This window comes from Eumetopias jubatus, unplaced genomic scaffold (assembly GCF_037043125.1).
Source record: "Eumetopias jubatus isolate StellerSeaLion01/CBP00866 unplaced genomic scaffold, mEumJub1_p1.0 scaffold_11, whole genome shotgun sequence".
Classification (NCBI taxonomy): domain Eukaryota; kingdom Metazoa; phylum Chordata; class Mammalia; order Carnivora; family Otariidae; genus Eumetopias; species Eumetopias jubatus.
The window spans coordinates 45,346,231-45,366,378 of NW_028274817.1; the positions used below are offsets into that span (position 1 = coordinate 45,346,231).

Here is a 20,148-nt window from a genome sequence, read left to right on the forward strand (position 1 = left end):
GAAGGGAGAACCCCCCCTCAGCTGAACTCATCCAGGATTTAGTCTCAGCAACAGGCATTTGGGATAAGGATGAAGAATGCTGAAGTCCTGCCCCTCTTGTGAAGTAGGCCCTCTGGATGGGGTCTTGGGGAGAAGGAGCCCTGTGTTTTTGGCTGCAGCAGTGTGGAATGAAGTATCCACCTCATTGAGCTTGGAAACTGGGGAAGGAACTGTCTTGGTTCAAATATTACAGGCTCTCACTTTACTAAATTTTTGTAGATTTTCTTGAACAGATGTTTCTTTGTGTGCTGTTTGTCCTTAGGACCATTTCCAAAAGCTTTAATGGTTGTTGGTTTTTAAAATATAATTTTCATCACTTTCACTGGGTATCAGGTCAGTAGTGGGGCTCCTCAGGCAGTCATGACAGAAGTCAGTTTTCCATTATTTCTTCACAGTGTTTCTTCTCCATTCTCTTTCTCCTCTTCTTCTGGAACTCTGATTACATATACAGTAGATTTTTTCCCACCATGCCCCATTAGTCTGTCATAGCCTTTTCTGTACTATCTTGTTGCCTCTCTGTTTCTCAGTCTAGAGGTTAACACCAGTTCAGAGTCTTTAGCTAATAACTCTCAGAAGGTCTTGATATTTCCTTTTCTCTAGTGCACAGTCACCCTAAAAAATATCTGCAGGTCCCACTAGGAAAGGTTGAATGGAAGATTTATAACATACACCAGTGGCTGTAGGGTCCTACCTTAAAGGTACTCTGCCTTCCCCTCAGTTGAGTAAGAAGTTGAGAAACCCCACCACAGCAACTCTAATTAGGCTCTCCAGCAGATCTAGAATTTTTTTTCTGCCTGAAGTATATTGAGCAGCATCCTATACACTGCCCAATTATTTCATTTTTTGGAATTCTCTGATTAGCCATCACCACAGATCCCTGTGGTTCAAACATCCTCTAATTATCATTTCATTCCTGTGGCTTATTGTTGTAGTTGCACTCACCTTGTCTTATCTGATTAAGCACTGTCACCTGACCTCCATCACTCTGGGATCCCTTTATTCACATTAAGATCAAGTAGCTGATTCCATTGCAGTACTCTCCACCATTCTCTCCAGCCTACAGAGCACAGACACACAGAAATTTTCAAAGATGCTTGGTGACCCTCTCACTAGTGCATTTCTTAATATTTTAGAGCATGTCTACACAAATGTCCCTATTTGATATTTCAGGATTCCACTCTTTCCCTACTTGCATCCTTACCTTATTGTAAAAGCCATAGCAGGTAGAACATTTTATTGGCAGTGGAACTCTGTGACACTATGAGTACCCAGACTTGGTCCTCAGTTTTATATATCATAAGATGAGGGACTCCTTCAAACATGTCATGCAGGTTTTCTAGTGTTCTACATGTGTTTTCTGTTGTATTTTCATAGTTTTTAATTTCCTCTTTTCCCTATGCATACTCTTTAAGACCATCAGATAACTCCACAACTTTTTGGATACTTATTTTCAACACAGTATTTACATGACACATCTGCTTGATTCCCAAAACTTTGGATTCCTGTACTTCATTCCATGCCACCAGTGGTGTTAATTTGACTGTGATACTGACACATGCCATGTACCAGTGAACCTCTCCTAATAGCTGCTTTCCACTCTCCTTACACCCATTGTAAGGAGGTTATTTTTCCCTCTTCAAATGAGCAACCCAATTCCTGTAGTAACTTTTGGTATTTACTACTATATCTGAGAAGTGCATGGCAGAAAACAGGGGGCACATTCACATTAGAAAATGTGAGAGGAGTTTTTTTTTTTTTTTTTCAAAAAGTCAATACACAATGGTGTGGGAAGAGTATTGGAGAACCACAAGAGACAGTGCAATACTCTGTCGCTAGTAAAGGTAGGATTATCAGCCCTAGCCCTGAAAGACAAAGGGAGAGAGGATTTACTAAAAGTTGGAGACACATAGCCTATGTTGAGAGGGCCACCTTACAGAAACCTTTGGAGAAGAGACTCGGCATCTGGTGACAGTGCAGGAAACAAACTGGGAGGAAAAGTTCCTGACCACATTGTTCACTGCTGGTTCCCAAAGGACAAGGGAGTCCTTTGATGTAGTTCATATAGGTCAGACTTCCCAGGATACAGAAAGGGAGGAGAGTGAATCCAGATGAGATGGAGAGATATCCAGCAACTGGGTGAAAGTCATGTTAGTAGTAGTCAGTGGGAATTGTGCCTGCAGTGAGAAAGGGTACCCCATTGACTTTATTTACATTGTAAGGAAGAGAGTAAATGGTATATTGTTATTAGAGGGTCAACCCAAATAAGACTGGGATTTGTCTGAGCTCACCTACTGAAATAAGAAATGTACCTGTGTAGTACTGTCCTATGGTAAAGGCATTAAAGATAATACGAATACTGTTTTATAACCACGGGTCTGAGAAGTTATGGATGCTTTGTACCAGCTTGTTGTTTATTAGTAACAACAAGTTTGATTATTTGCACCTAGTCTTGGTGAACCTTCCCACCAAGAGCGCTCTGCTGTTGAAGCTAGCTACATAGCAAGAATATGCCTACATAACCAGCAGTGTAGGAGAATCCTGGGCAGAGACTCCATTTGTGCTCTCTGGTTCTGAGGTATTCTGTGTACACATCAGTGGTTCCTGGTCCAAAAGAAGTGCCTATTGCCAGGGTTCCTATAGAGAGGGCAGACAATTGGAGCTTGCACCTGGCCACTCCAGACCCCTTGTCTGTCTCATAAGACAGCTTTTAGCTGTGACACATAACCTTAATGCTGTTGCTATATTGCATCTTTTTTTTTGCACTAAACTATGGATTTGCAAGCACCGACATTTGGAGTCCCATGAGTCTTCTTCAGCAATGGAACTGTTTAACTGCTATAGTTATCATAGCACCTGAAGAAGGAACTACACAATACTATGAGATGCTTTCCATTTGCCTTTGTTTCTAGATCTGATTTGCTCTAAAGACACTTTCAGGTTCTCTTCAGTAGATATATGAATCCTTGCCTTTATGTATTCTTACTCCCAAACTTTGTTTTACACCTTAGAAAGAACTTCATCTCCCATCTCTCTCCAGAAATAGATGTTGCAATTGTTTTCTTCTGTTTACCTATTGGTGGTTCACACTTAATATGACTGAGATCATAATGAATATATAAGTCAGTGGACATCGGCCTTTAGGATGAATCAGAATCACATAAGAAGTCTGAGAATCACAGTCATAAGAATCACATAAGTAGATCTGAGGTAGGGGTCAGGAGTTCACATTTTCAACAGAGTCCCCTGGTGATTCTGACATGTGGCAGACTAGCACACTTCAAAAACATGCAAGCTTTAATAAAATGAGATAGGGTTAAATTTGTGGTAATACACTTCTACATGGTGTTCCATTTGGAACTGCAAGTAAACCCTGCTAGAGAAGTTCAGTTATTTATCTAGACAAGACATTATCTGGGGTGAGAACTCCTAATTATTATTATTTATAAATTTATTAAGAACCTGTGACTTGTCAGACACTGTGCTAGGCATTAGAGGTACTAGGATGGAAAGGAAAGACTGTGCTTTGAGAAGCAGAGTACAATGCAGTGTTTCTCAGTTTTTTAAAAGTATCAGTCCACAATCATAAATACATTTTTCATCACAACTCAGGGTGTACAAATATACATATATATGTAACTGAAACACAAATTTCACAAAACAATTCTTACCCTACCTACCTGTGATGTGATATAATCTGATTATTTACTAATCTACCCTACTTCCTTAATAAATTGCAGGTCTTGACTCACTAAATTTGTTTTAGGCTCTATTAGTACAGGGAATGTAGAACTAAAGTTTAACACAGTTAACACAGTTTAACAAAGATAATCTGATGTATATCTTATGTAGTACATGTATTTATTCTTCTAGTCACATATTTCATGTGAAGGTGGGAGTAGGGAGGCTAGGTAAAGTCTCCTTAAAAACAGTGCTTCTCAAATTTTAATGCATACGGAAATCAACTACAGATATTGTTAAATGGAGATTCTGATTCAGTACATCTTGGATGGGGACTTGAGATTCTGCATTTCTAACTCTCTCTCAGGTGATGCTGATGCAGCTGGTCCACTGACCACTATTTAAGTAGCAATGCTCTGAAAACCTTAAGTGTGGGAAGGTGTGTTAACCTTGTAAGGCAGGACCTGGCAAGAGTTTCCTAGGAGACAATTTCCTCTAAGGAAAGAGGAATCAAGCAGACAAGGCACCAACAGATGAAAAAACTGGTGTGTGCCACTCAGATTTTATTCTAGCCTCCCATATCTGAAACCAGTAGAGATAGCTGTCTGCAAATACATAATTACAAAGCAACAAACACAGAAAGGATTGTTTTGCTAAAAAAAAATCTGAAATCCATTAAGGGCCAAAGTATCACTGAGGTGTTAACCCACTTGGGTAAGCATAACTTTGTCACCTTGAGGACACCAGCCCATCAGCAGCAGTGGGACCCTTAATAGTGTGCAGAACTCATAAGAAAAGGCACAGTGTCCAGAAGACATGGCAGTACCCAGGGGAGGGTGGCACCCATCTTTTGGCCTTGTTCCTGAGCATAGGTGAGCTGTACCTTACCCTCTTCCAAGTGTCTGATCGGGGGGCCGGGTCTTGGTCCCTGCTAGTGTAGGGGAAAAAGTAGAAACCAGACCAACACAGCTCACATACTCAGCACCTCATCTATTCCATTCGGCAATCCTGTGAGGCAAGTATTATCCCCATTTCACAGATGACAAGACTGTCTTTTACAGCAATGGATCTGTCATAACTGCCGGCTGATTCCTCTAAATATGAGTCCTAGAGGTAATGTGAGTTCTACATATTGTTTTAAGTTCTGACAAGAATTTTAAGTGTCTCCATTGCCTTCATAAACTCACTGAACAGATCTTTGTATTTCCTTTTGTGTATTGTTTTCTTTTTTTATACTTTAGTATTTCTTTATGAGAAAAATAATCTGTGTTCTTTAGGGAAAAAATATGAGTAGAAAGAAAACAAATAAGTCACCCACAGTCTTAAAATTCAGAGAACCACTGTTAACCTTTTGGTGAACAAAAGTTTCTATTTTTCCTGTGCATAGATGTACTATATAAACTTATGTGTTTTTTTACAAAGTGGACTGATTCTATAGATGATATTATAAGCTACTTTATTTTCCAAGAATTATAACGACTTTGCAATGCACATGGGTGAAAAATCCCCTACTGGTAGAGTGCTCTAGTTGGATCAAAAGGCTACTGATAACCAGAGTGACAGCTAAAGCAAATTATTAGCATAAGATTAAAGCACAGGGCTTGGCAAATGCCTGCCAGGGGCACTACACAAAAGGAATGTCTTCAAAGCCCCTTTGTGGGGCTCTGCACCCACCCCTGAGTTCCCTTGGGCCCCTAGGGTGGAAGGGGTCCTGTAAACTTTTTGCATCCACATAAATCCCCCCAATTTCTGTCTGGTTTTCTTCACCTCATCCTCCACCCTGGCCATCTCGTCAAATTCTTTTAGCATCTCCTCATTGTTCAAATGCATATCGTGTATGGCCTCCTTGTATTCCTTGAGGCACTGAGCCAGCCCCTTGTTGGTTTTTCTTTTGGCCTTCCTGGGTACATCATCCCCAGCTGGGCGCTTTCCTGCAACCCTTGATTCGATGGCTGGCTTTTCTTCTTTTGGCTTTTCCTGGATCTCTGGCTTTCCCTCGTTTACTGGCTTTCCCTCTTTTCGCTTTGCCACACTCCCTGGCCTTTCCTTGTCCTTTAGTATTTCCTCATTTTCTGTCTTCCCCTCATTTTCCAACTTTTCCTTGTCTTCCAGAGTACAAGCTAATTCTGGCTTTCCCGCATCCTGTGGCGGTTCTTTGTATTCCATCTTTCCTTGGTTCTCAGGCATTCCTTCATTTGCATCACAGAGTTTTTCCATGTTGAGATTCCCCTCCTTTTCCTGTCCTGGGAGTGGGAAGAAGAGTAGACAAGGGAGACTGAGGGCTTGGGGGTGGAATGCAGGTCTGGAAAGTAGTCACATATCTCCCCTTGTCTGAGTTCCTTTAACCTGGCCTGGCCCTCCAAGTGTGTCTTCAGCCACACTCCTTCTCCCACCATTCCTCCCACACAGGTGAGCCAACCATTTCTCTCTCAGGCCCTGACATTTTCTCTTTGTTTGCTCAGCGTGGTAAAGTGTAAACGTGCTGGGAGGTGGGTAGTGGGGTTCCAAATTCTGTCCATGCTGTACGCTCCACACTCCCCACCACTCTGAGTCCCTGTCCAGGACTCCCTTATTTCACTGACCTGCAGAAATTCAGAACAAGTAACTCTTCCTTTTCTAGCCTTGTAGAGTGCTGACAACAAACACACAGAACTGCAGACAGACAGGAGAGAGGGGCTGGGCATTCAGTAGATGCACAAAAACTCTGGTCCCTTTTCTGAATCCCAGCCCTCCAAGTGTCTTCTATATACCATTTACCCCACCATTCCTCCCAAACTTTTCCCTGGCAGGGGCTACCACCTTCTATACCATCCTTCAGTGTGGCTGGGTGTGTGCAATATATGTGGTGGTGGGATGGGCAGTGGGGGGATGGGCACTGGTGACCTCAAATTCTGGCCAAGCTGTGCCCTCTACACCCCCCACCATTCCTGTCCAGCACCCTGCCCCCCTTCACTGACCTGTGGGGACTCTGGACATGTTCCTCCTCCTTTTCTACACTTGCACAGTGCTGAGGACAGACACCAGACCTGCAGACAGAGAGTGACAAGAGCAGCGACTGTGCACTCAGCCTACTGAGGTTTCTTTCCTGAATCTGGGCCCTCCTCATACAACATTTCCCTCCCCTACCTCCCCTGAACCCCAGCCTCCATTACTTTTCAGGCCTCAGACTTCAGACCAGGATGCTTTCCAAATGGTTTGAATCTTTGTGTCCCCTTCCCCTGCAGGCAAGCCGCCCACCCTCACCCCCTTTCCGTGGAGGTCGGTATTTCCTTTTAGTTGCAGAGTGTGATAGGGGGTTATTTCTAGAATATGTCTACATTTCACTGTCGCACTGCAGGGGCGCCCCCCCATTTCAGGTCCAAAAGTGCATGGAGGGCGCACAGGAGGGGCGTCGAGGAGGCGGCGGGGTGCTCCCTCCCCACCTGCTCACATCCGCGCTGCATCCCCCTCCTCACCAACCTCCCGGACCCCATCCCACCCCGCGCTGCTCCGGGTTCCTACTGCCATCCACCTCCACCCCAGCGCGGGGCCGCCAGCAGCGCCCACCTTCACACTGACCTGCGGGGCCCGGGGAAGGCCTGCGCCTCCTCGGGCTCGCCGAAGCCCGCTTGCCCCTCGCCCGCCGCCCGGGCAGCTCAGGGAGCTGGATTCGCGCGGGCGATGGGAGCGGAGGGCGCAGGGACCGGACCGCAGGGCCGGCGAGCGGGCGGGCGCGGGGGCTGCTGCCCACGTCGGCGCCCAGCCGGTCACGTGAGCGCCGCGTCACCCGAGCTCGGTCCCCGCCCCGCCCCCTCACCCCCATCCCCAAGGGACCCAGCAACCGAACACGGTGGGGGGGCGGGGTGGCAAAGGGGGAATCAAGGAGAGAGCAGGCGCCCGGAGGCTTCCCGACCGCAGGTGCTTTACCTGGCGCATCTCAGGTCCTCGCACAGCATCCCTCTGCGATGTACGTCATTGCAGGTGTGACCGCTGATCACAGGAACGGTACCCGACTTTGCCAGGAGCGCTCAGCAACTGAGTCCCACAGGCTGCTTTCAAGACCGGCTCTGCCTGACTCCAGAGCCCAGGCAGTAGTGCCCGCCAGGAAGCGGCGCTGCCACCTTGAGTAGCTGTGTTCCTGGGCCTCTTCTCTCAGTCCACACGTGCTCTCTCCCTGAGAGAGTTCTGATCATTTCCCTCTAAGCACAGATGATTCTCAAATCTCCATCTCCAAGCTATTTCCTCCCCTTAGCCCCAGACCCTCTTTGCCCACTGTCTATTGGATAGCACTGCTTGAATATCCCCGAGGGACCTCAAAATCCATATACCCCAACCTGCTTTCAGCAACTTCCTTTTCACCTTCTCCGTTCACTTCTCTTCACACTTGAAACTTGCACTCCAATATTTGACCTGTTCTCATGTAGAATGTCAGACAGGCAAAAAGAAAAAAAAGCATTAAGACATTTTTTTAAATGCACCACAGATGTATAGATTCATCATAACCCTTGGTTCACAACACTCTTATTAGTAACCCATGTTTGTCCCTTTCTCTTTCACATTTGTGAAACCACCACCCAGCCAGAGAACTAGAAAATTGCCAACATTGTAGCTTCTACTGTGTATTCTCTCTCACACACATACAGAGTATATGTGTGCATGAGTTTTTTTATGTGTAAATATGGGAAACCTCCATTTCTCTTTTGATTTGCAAAATGCCACATCTTGTTTACACAATTATGAATTATGTGTGTGACACAACCAATTCTAACTATTTCTGCTGCATATTTCTTATTTAGCAAAACATTGATCTTTCTACAACATTTTGCTCCACCAAAATGCGTATTCGCATTATCACCATATAACAAAAAATACTACCCTCAATGTTGAATTTTTGACTGAATTCACAATATCATTCATAACAAGGCTGGATGTTTCCCTTTCATGAATATGAACTTCAAAAGTATTTGATCATTATTGTTATTATTCCATAAATTTGACTAAAATAATATCAAATCACTAAAACAGATTTTCTGTTTTAATCATCTGATGATGCTGATTTTAAGTTATCATCAATACAAAAAAATAAGTAAGCTATCATCAATAATTGTTTCCTGAGTTCTTTTGTTAATAGAGTCAACATATTATCAGCTATCATTCCTGTTTTTAAACATGGACACAAAAACTTGGAATTCAAGATTTGTGCAATTAAATCAGAAGAAAAAAAGTTTTATTTAAATTAGAAGTTGTGTTCATACAATGAAAAGTCAACACAACTGCAACTGTATGTACTAAATTAGCACATTCTTCTTAAAATAACTACTACCTTCTGAAGTAGATGCAAATGTTTCTTCAGCAGGTTTGTAGATTTGGGTTTTCATGAGGTCAATAATATCACTACAGTCCCCTTAGTGCATAGTAAATGCCAGCAAATGTCTTGTGCAAGTTAAATAAATGTTTATCACCAACTTTCTTAAATGAAATTTGTTACTTAATCTTCCATTCAATATGCACCTTCATTTCTTATTGAAAAATTAAAGAATCATCCCAACAATAAAATAAATGTAGATTTACACAGTGTGATAAATGACAAAACCACTGTACCAAGATTTTCATGTTCCACAGTAGGACAGCTCAGCCTTTACTTCCCACACATTTCACATAGAGTTAAACCCATTATTTGCCATGTTTTCCTCCGATCTTATTGTCTGATGGGCTAGCATTTTCATGCAATTTGGGTATCCTTGGCATGGATCATAGCCCAACTAGCTAGTCATACATAACCAGTGGAGGTAGCAGCATCATATGTTCTCACTACCACTTAAAACAAAAAGGAGTTAGCTCTGCAGCTGCTCCTGCATGAGTTTACTTCATTTTACCAGTGACAACCCTGCACATTGTCCTTGAAATGGTTATGTTAATTATGTTGAATTGGGAAAGAAACATTTCAAGTGTGATTAAATTAAGAATTTTGAGATGGGAGGGTATCCTGGATTATCCATTTGGGTTATAAATACAATTACAAGTGTCCTTTCTATGAGGGAAAGAAAAGGAGCTTTTACTACAGAAGAAGGCAATGTGACAACTGAACTAAAATGCTAAGCTTCTGGCTTTGAAGATGGAGGAAGGAGCCAAGATCCAAGGAATGTAGTTATAGAAGCTGGAAAAGGCAAGAAAAAATGGATTCTCCCCTAGAACCTCCAGAAGGGAAACCTCTCCTAGAAACCTCCAACAGCTTTGATTGCAGCCCAGTAAAACTGATTTTGGACTTAATGGAACACTCTTGGAAAAGAATAAATATGTGTTGTCTTAAGCTTTCAAGTTTATGTTTATTTGTAACAGTAGAACTAAAAAACTAATTCAAGTAAACAAGGTCTACTAAACCCATTCTGGCTTATTTTAATGTAGATATCAGTAATAATAATACATTGTTTAAAAATGAAGATATTGAACAATTGTTAAACTACAAGGACTACAGGTCAACAGGTAACCCTTCTATCAAGGGAAAACCAGGAAGTATTTTTATCCTAGAGCCACCTGCCTAGTGCCTGGCACATAGCAAGGGTTCAACTGGGTGTGTTTTCTTAGTTCCCTAGACAAGAAAAACCATATATGTATATATATGTATATATAGACAATGGTAGATTTACATGTAGTTGTGAGAAACAACAGAATAAGTTATCTTCTGCCCTTTACCCATTTACCCTCAATGGTAACTTGTGTAATTACAGTAAAATATCACAAACAGAAAAATAACATTGTTATAATCCACTGACCTTATTCACATTTCACCATTTTACATGCAAATGTGAGCATTTGGTCATATGACATTTTATCATATGTGCTTCCCCAGATGGGATCTCACTAACCCCTACATCTATCTGAGAGGTGTTATCCCTCCCCCCCCAAAAAAATGGCCAGCACAGGGGACATGATGTAATCAAGCCCATATGGTATGCCTGGCCCCCAGGTGTTCTACTGCAAAGTTCTTTTGCAAAGCCTCTTCTTTCTTGGTCACATTAGACATATTATTCTTGAGAAAAATAATATATCATCAAAAAGTGGTATGGAGAATATATGAAATAAAATGAAAGGGATGATGGTTTTCTTTTTCAAACCCTCATAACTGATCCAGTGATTATTTTCCTTTTTTCTAAATTAGCAGAGAAATCACTCTAGTACATAAAAATGACTATGTACATAGGATACATAGAAGTTATACATAGTGGAAACTTGTACAATTCCCTTCCATTTAACATTTTCACATGATAATTATGTAATCATGTTATTTGGGTTATGTCAAAGGAATCTCCTTTAAAGGAAGGATGGATGTGAGAAAGGAAGGAAACTAACATCAGTGAAGTACAAATGTACCATTTGCTGTGTATGACACTTGAAATATTTTGCTTTTTTTAAAGATTTTTAATTTATTTGAGAGAGAGAGAGAACGAGAGAGAGGGTGAGGGGCAAAGGGAGATGGATAAGCAGACTCTCCACTAAGCAGCTGAGCAGGGAGCCTGACGAGGGGTTCCACACAGGGCTCCACACGGGTCTCAATCCCAGGACCCTGGGTTCATGACCCGAGCCAAAGGCAGAAGCTCAACCGACTGTGCCACCCAGCGCCCCTGAAATATTTTGCTTTTTTGCTCTTCACAATAATTGTCTGATATAGACATAATTATTCCCATCATACAAATGAGAAAATAAAAACTCAGAAACGTGTAATTTTTTAAAAAAATCTTGTCATTAGTACAGAGATGAGAAAAAGACTAATACTGAGCTACTAGTCTCCTCAACTAACATGCTACATCCTTTTAACTCTATGATCACGCAGTACTTAAAGATAAGTGTTCTTGAGCTGTGTATGTTCTCCTTGGCAATTCATGCATGTATGGATGGATACTAATACCTTTCTTTCTCTAAGTGGACATTTCTAGTACATATAAGCATCTATATCTCAGAAGAAAGATCTAGAATATGGTGTTTGGCTGGACTTCCATGTGTAGCAAGAATTTTGGTGCCTCCTATTGCATTTCTTTGGCACACATCCACAGCTGTCATGGACAGTTCCCTGTGAGCTCACACTGATGGCAGCAGTGTCCTACCTTAAGCAGGCCACCTTCATTCACTTTCCTGCTTCAAATTCTTCTCATTAGCTTTAAGCAGTCCTCTTAACCCACACAAATCCATCCCCGAATTGGATGGGAATTAATGCACCCAGAAACTAGTCTTAACCAACAGAACATGGAGTGATGAGTAAAACTTCCAGCCTCTCAACCTTTGGGCAGACATTTCTGGGAGTCATTTTGTATACTTCTCAGAGGTCCCAGCCAGTCCTACTCCCCATTACTTAACTGCAGCTGTGATGTCGATAATGCACCAATATATTAGCTTTATATCTTTCTTGACTCCATTCTGGCTCCTACTTCACTGTTGCTTTCTAGGATCACCTCCCAAATAAACAACCAATGTCTAAGTTCTGCTTTTGAGTGAATTCAAACTAAAACACTAAGTAATGGAATGTGGATAAAAGTGATGCTTACCACTTCTATACCTGACCACTAAGAGCCTCCCAAGCAATCCACCATTCCTTTGCTTTCTGCCAACAGGAAATTGATCATAGGACTCTGAGGCTCAAGGGACTATCAGGGCCACAAGATGGAAGGTCTTGGGTCCTTATATCCCCACTTACAGGAAAGGTATCCATAACAACTATTTGACAAGTAATAGAAGTGTTAGACTGTTTTATGACAGAAGAATAAACTTCTATTATATTAAACCAAAGAAAAATTAGAATTGTGTGCTATGCTATTAACCTATCCTGACAAACACAATTGGGTACCATCTTTTTCTCTCAGTGGCAGTTTCAGAAGTTAAAAGTTATTTCTCAGTGTTTTCTTATAATGAGAATACAAGCATCCAGACAAAGAGAGCAAATATGTCTCTGATTTGTCTTGAGTTCAAAGGTTTGGGGACAGAAATTCTCTACTTTCTTGGGTGATTCAGAAGCTCATAAGAGCTGCTTAACATCATGGCTATGAGCAGACAGACCCTAATCCAGGTACCCACGTTGGGAAGACAGGCTGGTCTTTGACTCATCTGTTGATCTCAGTGAGAGATGGGTACCAGGACAGCAAGTCATGCTTGCCCAACTGTTGCTCCTGGACTGCTTGGTATGTTCACATATTTATAGGAAAATCCTGGCCATGCCTTACAGTCGCCAGTGGAGTCCTCAGACCAGCTGCATCCACACCAGGATTTCAGCTGTCTGCTACCTTCCTGAGAGGCAAAAAGCTAAGAGTTATTATAATTTCTTTGTTACACAAATACCCATTTTATTTACTAACTAAATATATATTGAGTTTAAAATCGATAGTATTCCAATAGAGGTGTCTCATTAACTCTATAGTGGAAGTAAGAGGCTAAGAAGGGACATGAATATATGGGAAAAGAAAAGGATTAAATCTGAGAACAGAGAACTCTTTCACATTAACTTTTAAACTTGCTCAACTTTCAAAGCATTGAAGATATTTTTAAACCCTCTTTGGACCCCTCATCACCATTCAGCCACAGAATATCTCTGTCTCTCAGTGCCTATGTCTCATTATCTCTGTATTTATCTTTTCCTCTCCCTTTTCAAAGTTCCTGAAAGCATTTTCTGTATTCCCTGTTAACATTCTTTACTTCCAACTGACTCATTATCCCACTGCACTATGGCTTCTATCCCCATGATTGTAATGAAAGTGGTCTCATCATGGTCACAAGCCACTTTTCCCCACTAGGTCCACCAATTTTGTATGAATATGTTAACATACTGAGTGCTACATTTAATAAGCTCCTAAAATATGCATGTTTGTGCAGACAGCTTCTGTCACTTAACACCAAATCTTTGATATTTTTTTCAGACTATGGAGCATGAGGTGTTAGATACAAACCCAGCCTGTACTGCTCCTTAACTATGCAGTCCTGGATTAAGTTCTTATTCTCCCTGCCTCTCAGCTTTTCATTTATAGAATGAGGATTAACATCATATCTACCTTAAAATGGAACTGTGAACATAAAATGACTCAGTACACAAAAGGATTTCTTTTGAGGTCCGCTGGCATGGAAGGTGGATCTCCATCCCTTCACTTTCAGTCTGGATGTATCTTCAGGTTCAAGACAAGTCTCTTGTAGACAGCATATGGATGGGGTCTGTCTTTTTATCCAATCTGCAACCCTGTGCCATTTTATGGGAGCATTTAGGCCGTTCATGTTGAGAGTGATTATTGAAAAATATGAATTTATTGTCATCATGTTTCCTGTGAAGATCTTGTTTTTATAGATTGTCCCTGTAAATTTCTTTTCTATATCACTCTTGGGGTCTTTCTCCTTTTATAAAACCGCCCTTAATATTTCTTGCAGGGCCAGTTTGGTGGTCACATATTCTTTCAGTTTCTGCCAGGCTTGGAAGCTCTGCATCTCTCCATCCATTCTAAATGACAACCTTGCTGGACAAAGTATTCTTGGCTGCATGCTCATCTTGTTTAGTACCCTGAATATGTCTTGCCAGCCCTTTCTGGCTTGTCAGGTCTCTGTGGATAGGTCTGATGTTATTCTGATATTCCTCCCTCTGTATGTAAGGAATCTTTTACCCCTAACTGCCCTTAAGATGGTTTCCTTGGTTCTAAGATTTGTGAGTTTTACTATTACATGCCGGGGTGTTGGCCTGTTTTCCTTGATCTTGGGAGGTGTCCTCTCTGCCTCTAGGACACGAATGTTTGTTTCATTCCCCAGATTAGGGAAGTTCTCAGCTACGATTTGCTCAAATATATTCCAATATATTGGAATCCCCCTCAGGGATTCCAATAATTCTGACGTTGGAAAGTTTCATGGTGTCACTTATTTCTCTGATTCTATTTTCATGGATTTTGAGTTGTTTTTCCCTAGCCTCCTCTTTTCCCTTTTTATCTATTAAATGGTCTTCCAGGTCACTAATTCGTTCTTCTGCCTCACTTACCCTAGCTGTTAGATTATCTAGATTAGATTGGATCTCATTGATAGCATTTTTAAGTTCTGCCAATCAGCTTTCATTTCTGCCCTTAGAGAGTCTATGTTGCCATTAATTGATTTCTCCATTCTAGCTATTTCTTCACAATTGCTAGTCTGAATTCCATCTCTGACATCTTGATTATATCTGAATCCATTTGTAAATCTGTGGCATGAGTCTTAATCTCTGAGTCTTTTGTATTTGGGGGGTTCCTCTTCCTAGTCATTCTGTTGATGGGTGGTTGAGGGAATGTATAGAGTCCAAATTATTGACCACAACCCAAGCAAGATGCACCTGTTTTCTAGGGACCTTAGGGTTGCTGGCCTCTTATTTTCCCAGCCTGTCTTCTGGGGGAAGGGCCTGCTGTGCTGTTACTTAGGCAACCCTGCTTGGGCAGAGTTGCCCTGCCCCCTATGGCAGGGGATGGGCTTAGTGGGAACCGGGTTTTTGGGGTTTTTGTTCTCTGGCGGCTTTCCCTGGTGGCTTTCCCCATCTCTTCCAAAAGTCAGAGCAGAAGAGATGTTTCCAACCCTCTGCCTCAGAGCTGAAAGATTGCAGTCTGTTCTTCTGTGAGCTCTCCAGGCCACACTCTCTCCATTTCTGTCTGTGCTGCTATAAACTGTAGCGTCCTAGGTTGTGTGCCCCTCAGCAGTGCTCCCAGTCCTCACCTCCAGGTCAGGCACGTCTCTGCCATTTGTGCTTCTAAAACCGACAGCGGCCCCCAGTTCGCACACGCGGCCCTGCTGCTCCGGTTTCCATCTAAAGTCCTTTCCCCGCTGCTACCATTCTGCGAGTCTGTGCCCCATCCCCAGCGCGAGAGGCTATCGCTCACCAGCGGTGTAGGATCCCCACGGCCAGGCTCCCTCCCACTGCATTTATCCTCCAATATCTGCCCGCTGAATCACGGCTCCCCGCTTCATACCTCAAAACTAACCGCCTTTTATATTCTGTTTGTAGAGATCCAGATCTTCTTACAACTCAGGCTGATTTCGTGGGTGCTCAGAGTGGCCTGGTAGATATCCAGCTCAATTCCAGGGACCAGTTGGAATAGGGTACCCCACTCCTCCACCATCTTTTCCTGTCCCCTAATTCCCTTTCTTTAGGGATATTCACCATCTGACACTGACTTTCCTATGGGAACATCTGGGGATTTTTTTAAATTATTTTTTCACTTCTAAACCCAAGTGCTTTTGTTGTAGATAAAACTGAGAAATGCAGGAAAGAAAAGTAACATTAAAAAATCTCAAAAGTCTGCCACTCATGGATAAACTTGTTTAACAGTTGAATTTTTTTTTTTTCAGAAAACCACCTATGTTGTCTACAAGAAACCATTTTAAATATAAAGATTCATGTAAATTAAAAGTAAATGGTTGTGGAAAAAATGGTAAATGGAGAAAATGCTAGCATGCTAACACTAATCAAAAGAAAGCAAGAGTAGCTACATTCATTTCAGACACAGCAGACTTCAAAGCAAGAAAAATTCTCAAGGATAAAGAAGTGCATTACATCATGATTAAGAGGTCAATTCTCTAAGACATAAGAATTCTTAATGTTTATGTGCTTAATAACAGTGTAAAATTATGTGAGGCAAAAACTAATAGAATTGTGAAAGGAAATAGATTAATTGCATGATCATATCAATACATTTGACAAAAGTATTTGACAAAATACAATATCTATTCATGTCTTAAAAAAATCTCGGGGTGCCTGGGTGGCTCAGGTCATGATCTCAGGGTCCTGGGATCAAGCCCTACATCGGGCTCCCCACTAAGTGGGGAGTCTGTCTCTCTCCCTCTGCCCCTTCCCACTCGTGCTTACTCTCTCTCTCTCAAATAAATAGAATCTTTTTTTAAAATCTCAGTAAACTACTAGTAGAGGAGAACTTCCTCACCTTGTAAAGAATATCTACAAAACCCTACTGCTTATATCATATTAATGGTGAGAAACTCAATGGTTTTCCATTAAAGTCAGGTATAAAACAAGGATATCCCTTCTCACCACTCCTTTTCAACATCATACTGGAAATTCCAACTAATGCAATAATACAAAAAAAGAAAATAAAAGGTATACAAATTGGAAAGGAAGAAATAAAATTGTCTTTGGTCACAGAAGACATTATCATCTATGTAGAAAATCCAAAAGAATCAACGACAACAACAACAAAACTTCTAGAACTAAGCAATTATAGCAAGGTTGCAGTATACAAGGTTAATACACAAAAGTCAGTCACTTTCCTATATACCAGCAAAGAACAAGTAGAATTCAAAATTAAAAACACAATACCATTTGCATTAGCACTCCTCCAAAATAAAACACTTAAGTATAAATCTGACAAAATATGTATAAGATCTATACGAGAAATACTACAAAAATCTGATGAATTAAACTGAAGAAAAAATAAATAGATATTCCATGTTCATGGATAGGAAGACTCAATATTGTTAAGGTATCAATTCCTCCTAATTTGGTCTACAGATTAAATGCAATCCTCCCTAGAATCCCAGCAAGTTATTTTGTGGATACTGAAAAATTGATTCTAAGGTTAATATGGAGAGGCAGAAGACCCAGAATAGCCAACACAATATTGAAGGAGAAGAACAAAGTTGGAGGACTGACACTACCCAACTTCAAAACTTACTATAAAGCTACAGTAATCAAGACAATGTGGTATTGGTGAAAGAACAAATAGATCAATGGAATAGAATTAAAAACCTATAAAGAGACCCACATGAATATAAGCAACTTATTTGCAACAAAGGACCAAAGGCAGTACAATGGAACAGATAGTCTTTTCAATAAATGGTGCTGGAACAACTAGACATCCACAGGGGGAAAAGAAACTCTGAATACAGACCTACACCCTTCACAAATATTAACTCAAAATGGGTCACAGACCTAAATGTAAAACATAAACAATAAAATTCCTAGAAGATATAAGAGAAAGCCTACACAAACTTGGTTATGGCAATGAGTTTTTACATATAACACCAAAGACACAATCCATGAAAGAAACAATTGATAACCTGGACTTCAATAAAATTATGAACTTCTGCTCTGCAAAAGACAATATCAAGAGAAGACAAGTCAGACTGGAGAAAATATTTGCAAAAGATATATCTGATAAAGGAAAGTCATCTGAAATATACAAAGTATTCTTAAAACTCAGCAATAAAATTAATAACCCAATTTAAAAATGGACAAAAAATAATAAATAAATGAATAAAATATAAAATAATAACATAAAAATGGCAAAAGACCTTAACAGGCAATTCATTAAAGATGATATACAGATGGAAAATAAGGATATGTAAAGATGCTCCACATCTTTGTCATCAGGGAAATGCAAATCAAAACAATAGTGAGATACCATTGCACACTTATTAGAATAGCCAAAATTTGGAACACCAATAATACCAGATCTTGGGGAGAATTTCAAGCAATAAGATCTCTCATTCATTGCGGTAAGAGCACAAAATAGTTGCAGCTTTAGAAAGTTTGGTGGTTTCTTACAAAACTATACATACTCTTCCCACATAATCCAGCGATCACAGTCCTTGGTGTTTACCCAAAGGAAATAAGAACTTATGTCCTCACAAAAACCTCACACAGATGTTTATAGCAGCTTTATTGCCAAAACTTGAAGGCAACTAAGATGTCCTTCTTTAAGTGAATGGATAAATAAACTGTGGTATATCCACACAATGGAATATTATTAATCATTAAAAATAAATGATCTATCAAGCCTTGAAAAGACATGGATGAACTTTAAGTGCATATTAGTAAGTGAAAGAAGCAATTAGAAAAAGCTACATATTGTAAAAGTCCAGCTATATGACATTCTGAAAACAGCAAAACCAAGGAGATAGTTAAAAAGATTAGTGGTTTCTAAGGGTTTGCTGGGGGTAGGGGGAGGATAAATAGGCAGAGCACAGAGGGTTTTTAGGGCAATGAAAATATTTTGTATGATACTACAATGATGGATATATGTCTTGTACATTTGTCCAACACATAAAATGTCCAACACCAAGAGTGAACCCTATGGACTTTGAGTGATTATGGTGTGTCCATGTTGGTTCATCAATTGTAATACATGTACCACTCTGTTAAGGGATGTTGGTAATGGGGAGGCTATGCATGTGTGGAAACAGGAGGTATATGGGAAATCTCTGTACCTCCCAGTCAATTTTGCTGTAAACTATTCTTTAAAAAGTATACTTTTCATTTAAAAAAAGTTAATGTGAAAGAGCTATCTCATCTCAGATTTAACCTTTGAATATGCCCATATATTCATTTCCCCTATTACCTCCTTTTTTCCAGTGTAAAGTTAATGAGATGCCGCCAATGGAACAGTGGAATGGAATTTACTCAATATATACTTATACTTAGTTATTAGTGCATGAAAGGATGGGTACTTGGGTGTCAAAGAAATGGTAGTAGTTCTTGGATTTTTGCTTCTCAGGGTAGTAGCAGATGGCTGACGTCCTGGTGTGATGTAGCTGGATAATGAATGATTTGAGGACCTCAGCACTGGTGACTGTGGGATGAGGTCTGAATTTTTCTATAAATATATTAACATATGGAATAATGCAAGAGTAGCAGTTAAGCAAACACCACACCTTGTTTCCCTGATACAAGCTATCACTAAGCTCACAGCTGAATCAAAAACAAGCCTATCTTCCCAGTGAGGGGAACTAGATTAGGATCTGCCCAAAGGAATGGTGTGTAACAGCTTTTATGACATTCTGAAACACTGAAGAATATAGAGAACTTACTATCTCCAAAACTTTGAACTCAACGCATGTCAAAGAGATATTTTCTCCCTTCCTCTATATGTCTGTAATTTCCTTAGAAGAAACAATGAGAAATGACTTCACAATGCTGGCCTTAGCCCATAGGCTTAGCCAGGTCTTAACTGCTGTGTCTCAACACTTAAAGGGCCACTGAAGTCCCACTACATGACTTATTGTCTGAGCATTTACCCTTCAGGACAACTCTTTGATGAAGGTATCAGGTATCATGAGTCCTATTTCACAGATAACCAAGCTCAGACTGACAAAAGAGTCTAAGTCACCTCTGCAGATAAGTGCCAGAATAGGAATGAAGCTCCATCCCTTGCCCTCCCTAGAGGACACAGAGCAGACTCCTTTATAGAAGATGGGCTTTAGAAGGACTGGAGAATTGGTTGGATCACACTCCCCTGCTATTGTGGCCCTGTGCATAGTCACTCAGCACCCCCTCTGGGTGATGAAGATGACAGAGGAGATGGAATCCCGTCCCTTGTGCCCTCAGACATGGGTGGTGGGCCATATCCATTAGCTGATCCCTGAAATGTTGAGTTGGGCTGACTCTGGGGAGTCTAATTAATCAGAAAGACAATGCTCTCATCTCCTGATCAGCAGTTCACTCTGGAATCACTCTAACGTTGT

General features: G+C 41.0%; 1 protein-coding gene across 1 annotated transcript; it reads right to left on the reverse strand.

The window, feature by feature from the left end:
• Positions 1-5,341: 5,341 nt before the first annotated feature.
• On the reverse strand, positions 5,342-5,949 carry TCEAL2 (transcription elongation factor A like 2). The gene is given in 2 exon segments (XM_028095352.1): positions 5,342-5,436; positions 5,439-5,949. Coding segments are annotated over 2 exon segments (591 nt in total). The 5' UTR covers positions 5,935-5,949.
• Between the last annotated feature and the right edge of the window lie 14,199 nt (positions 5,950-20,148).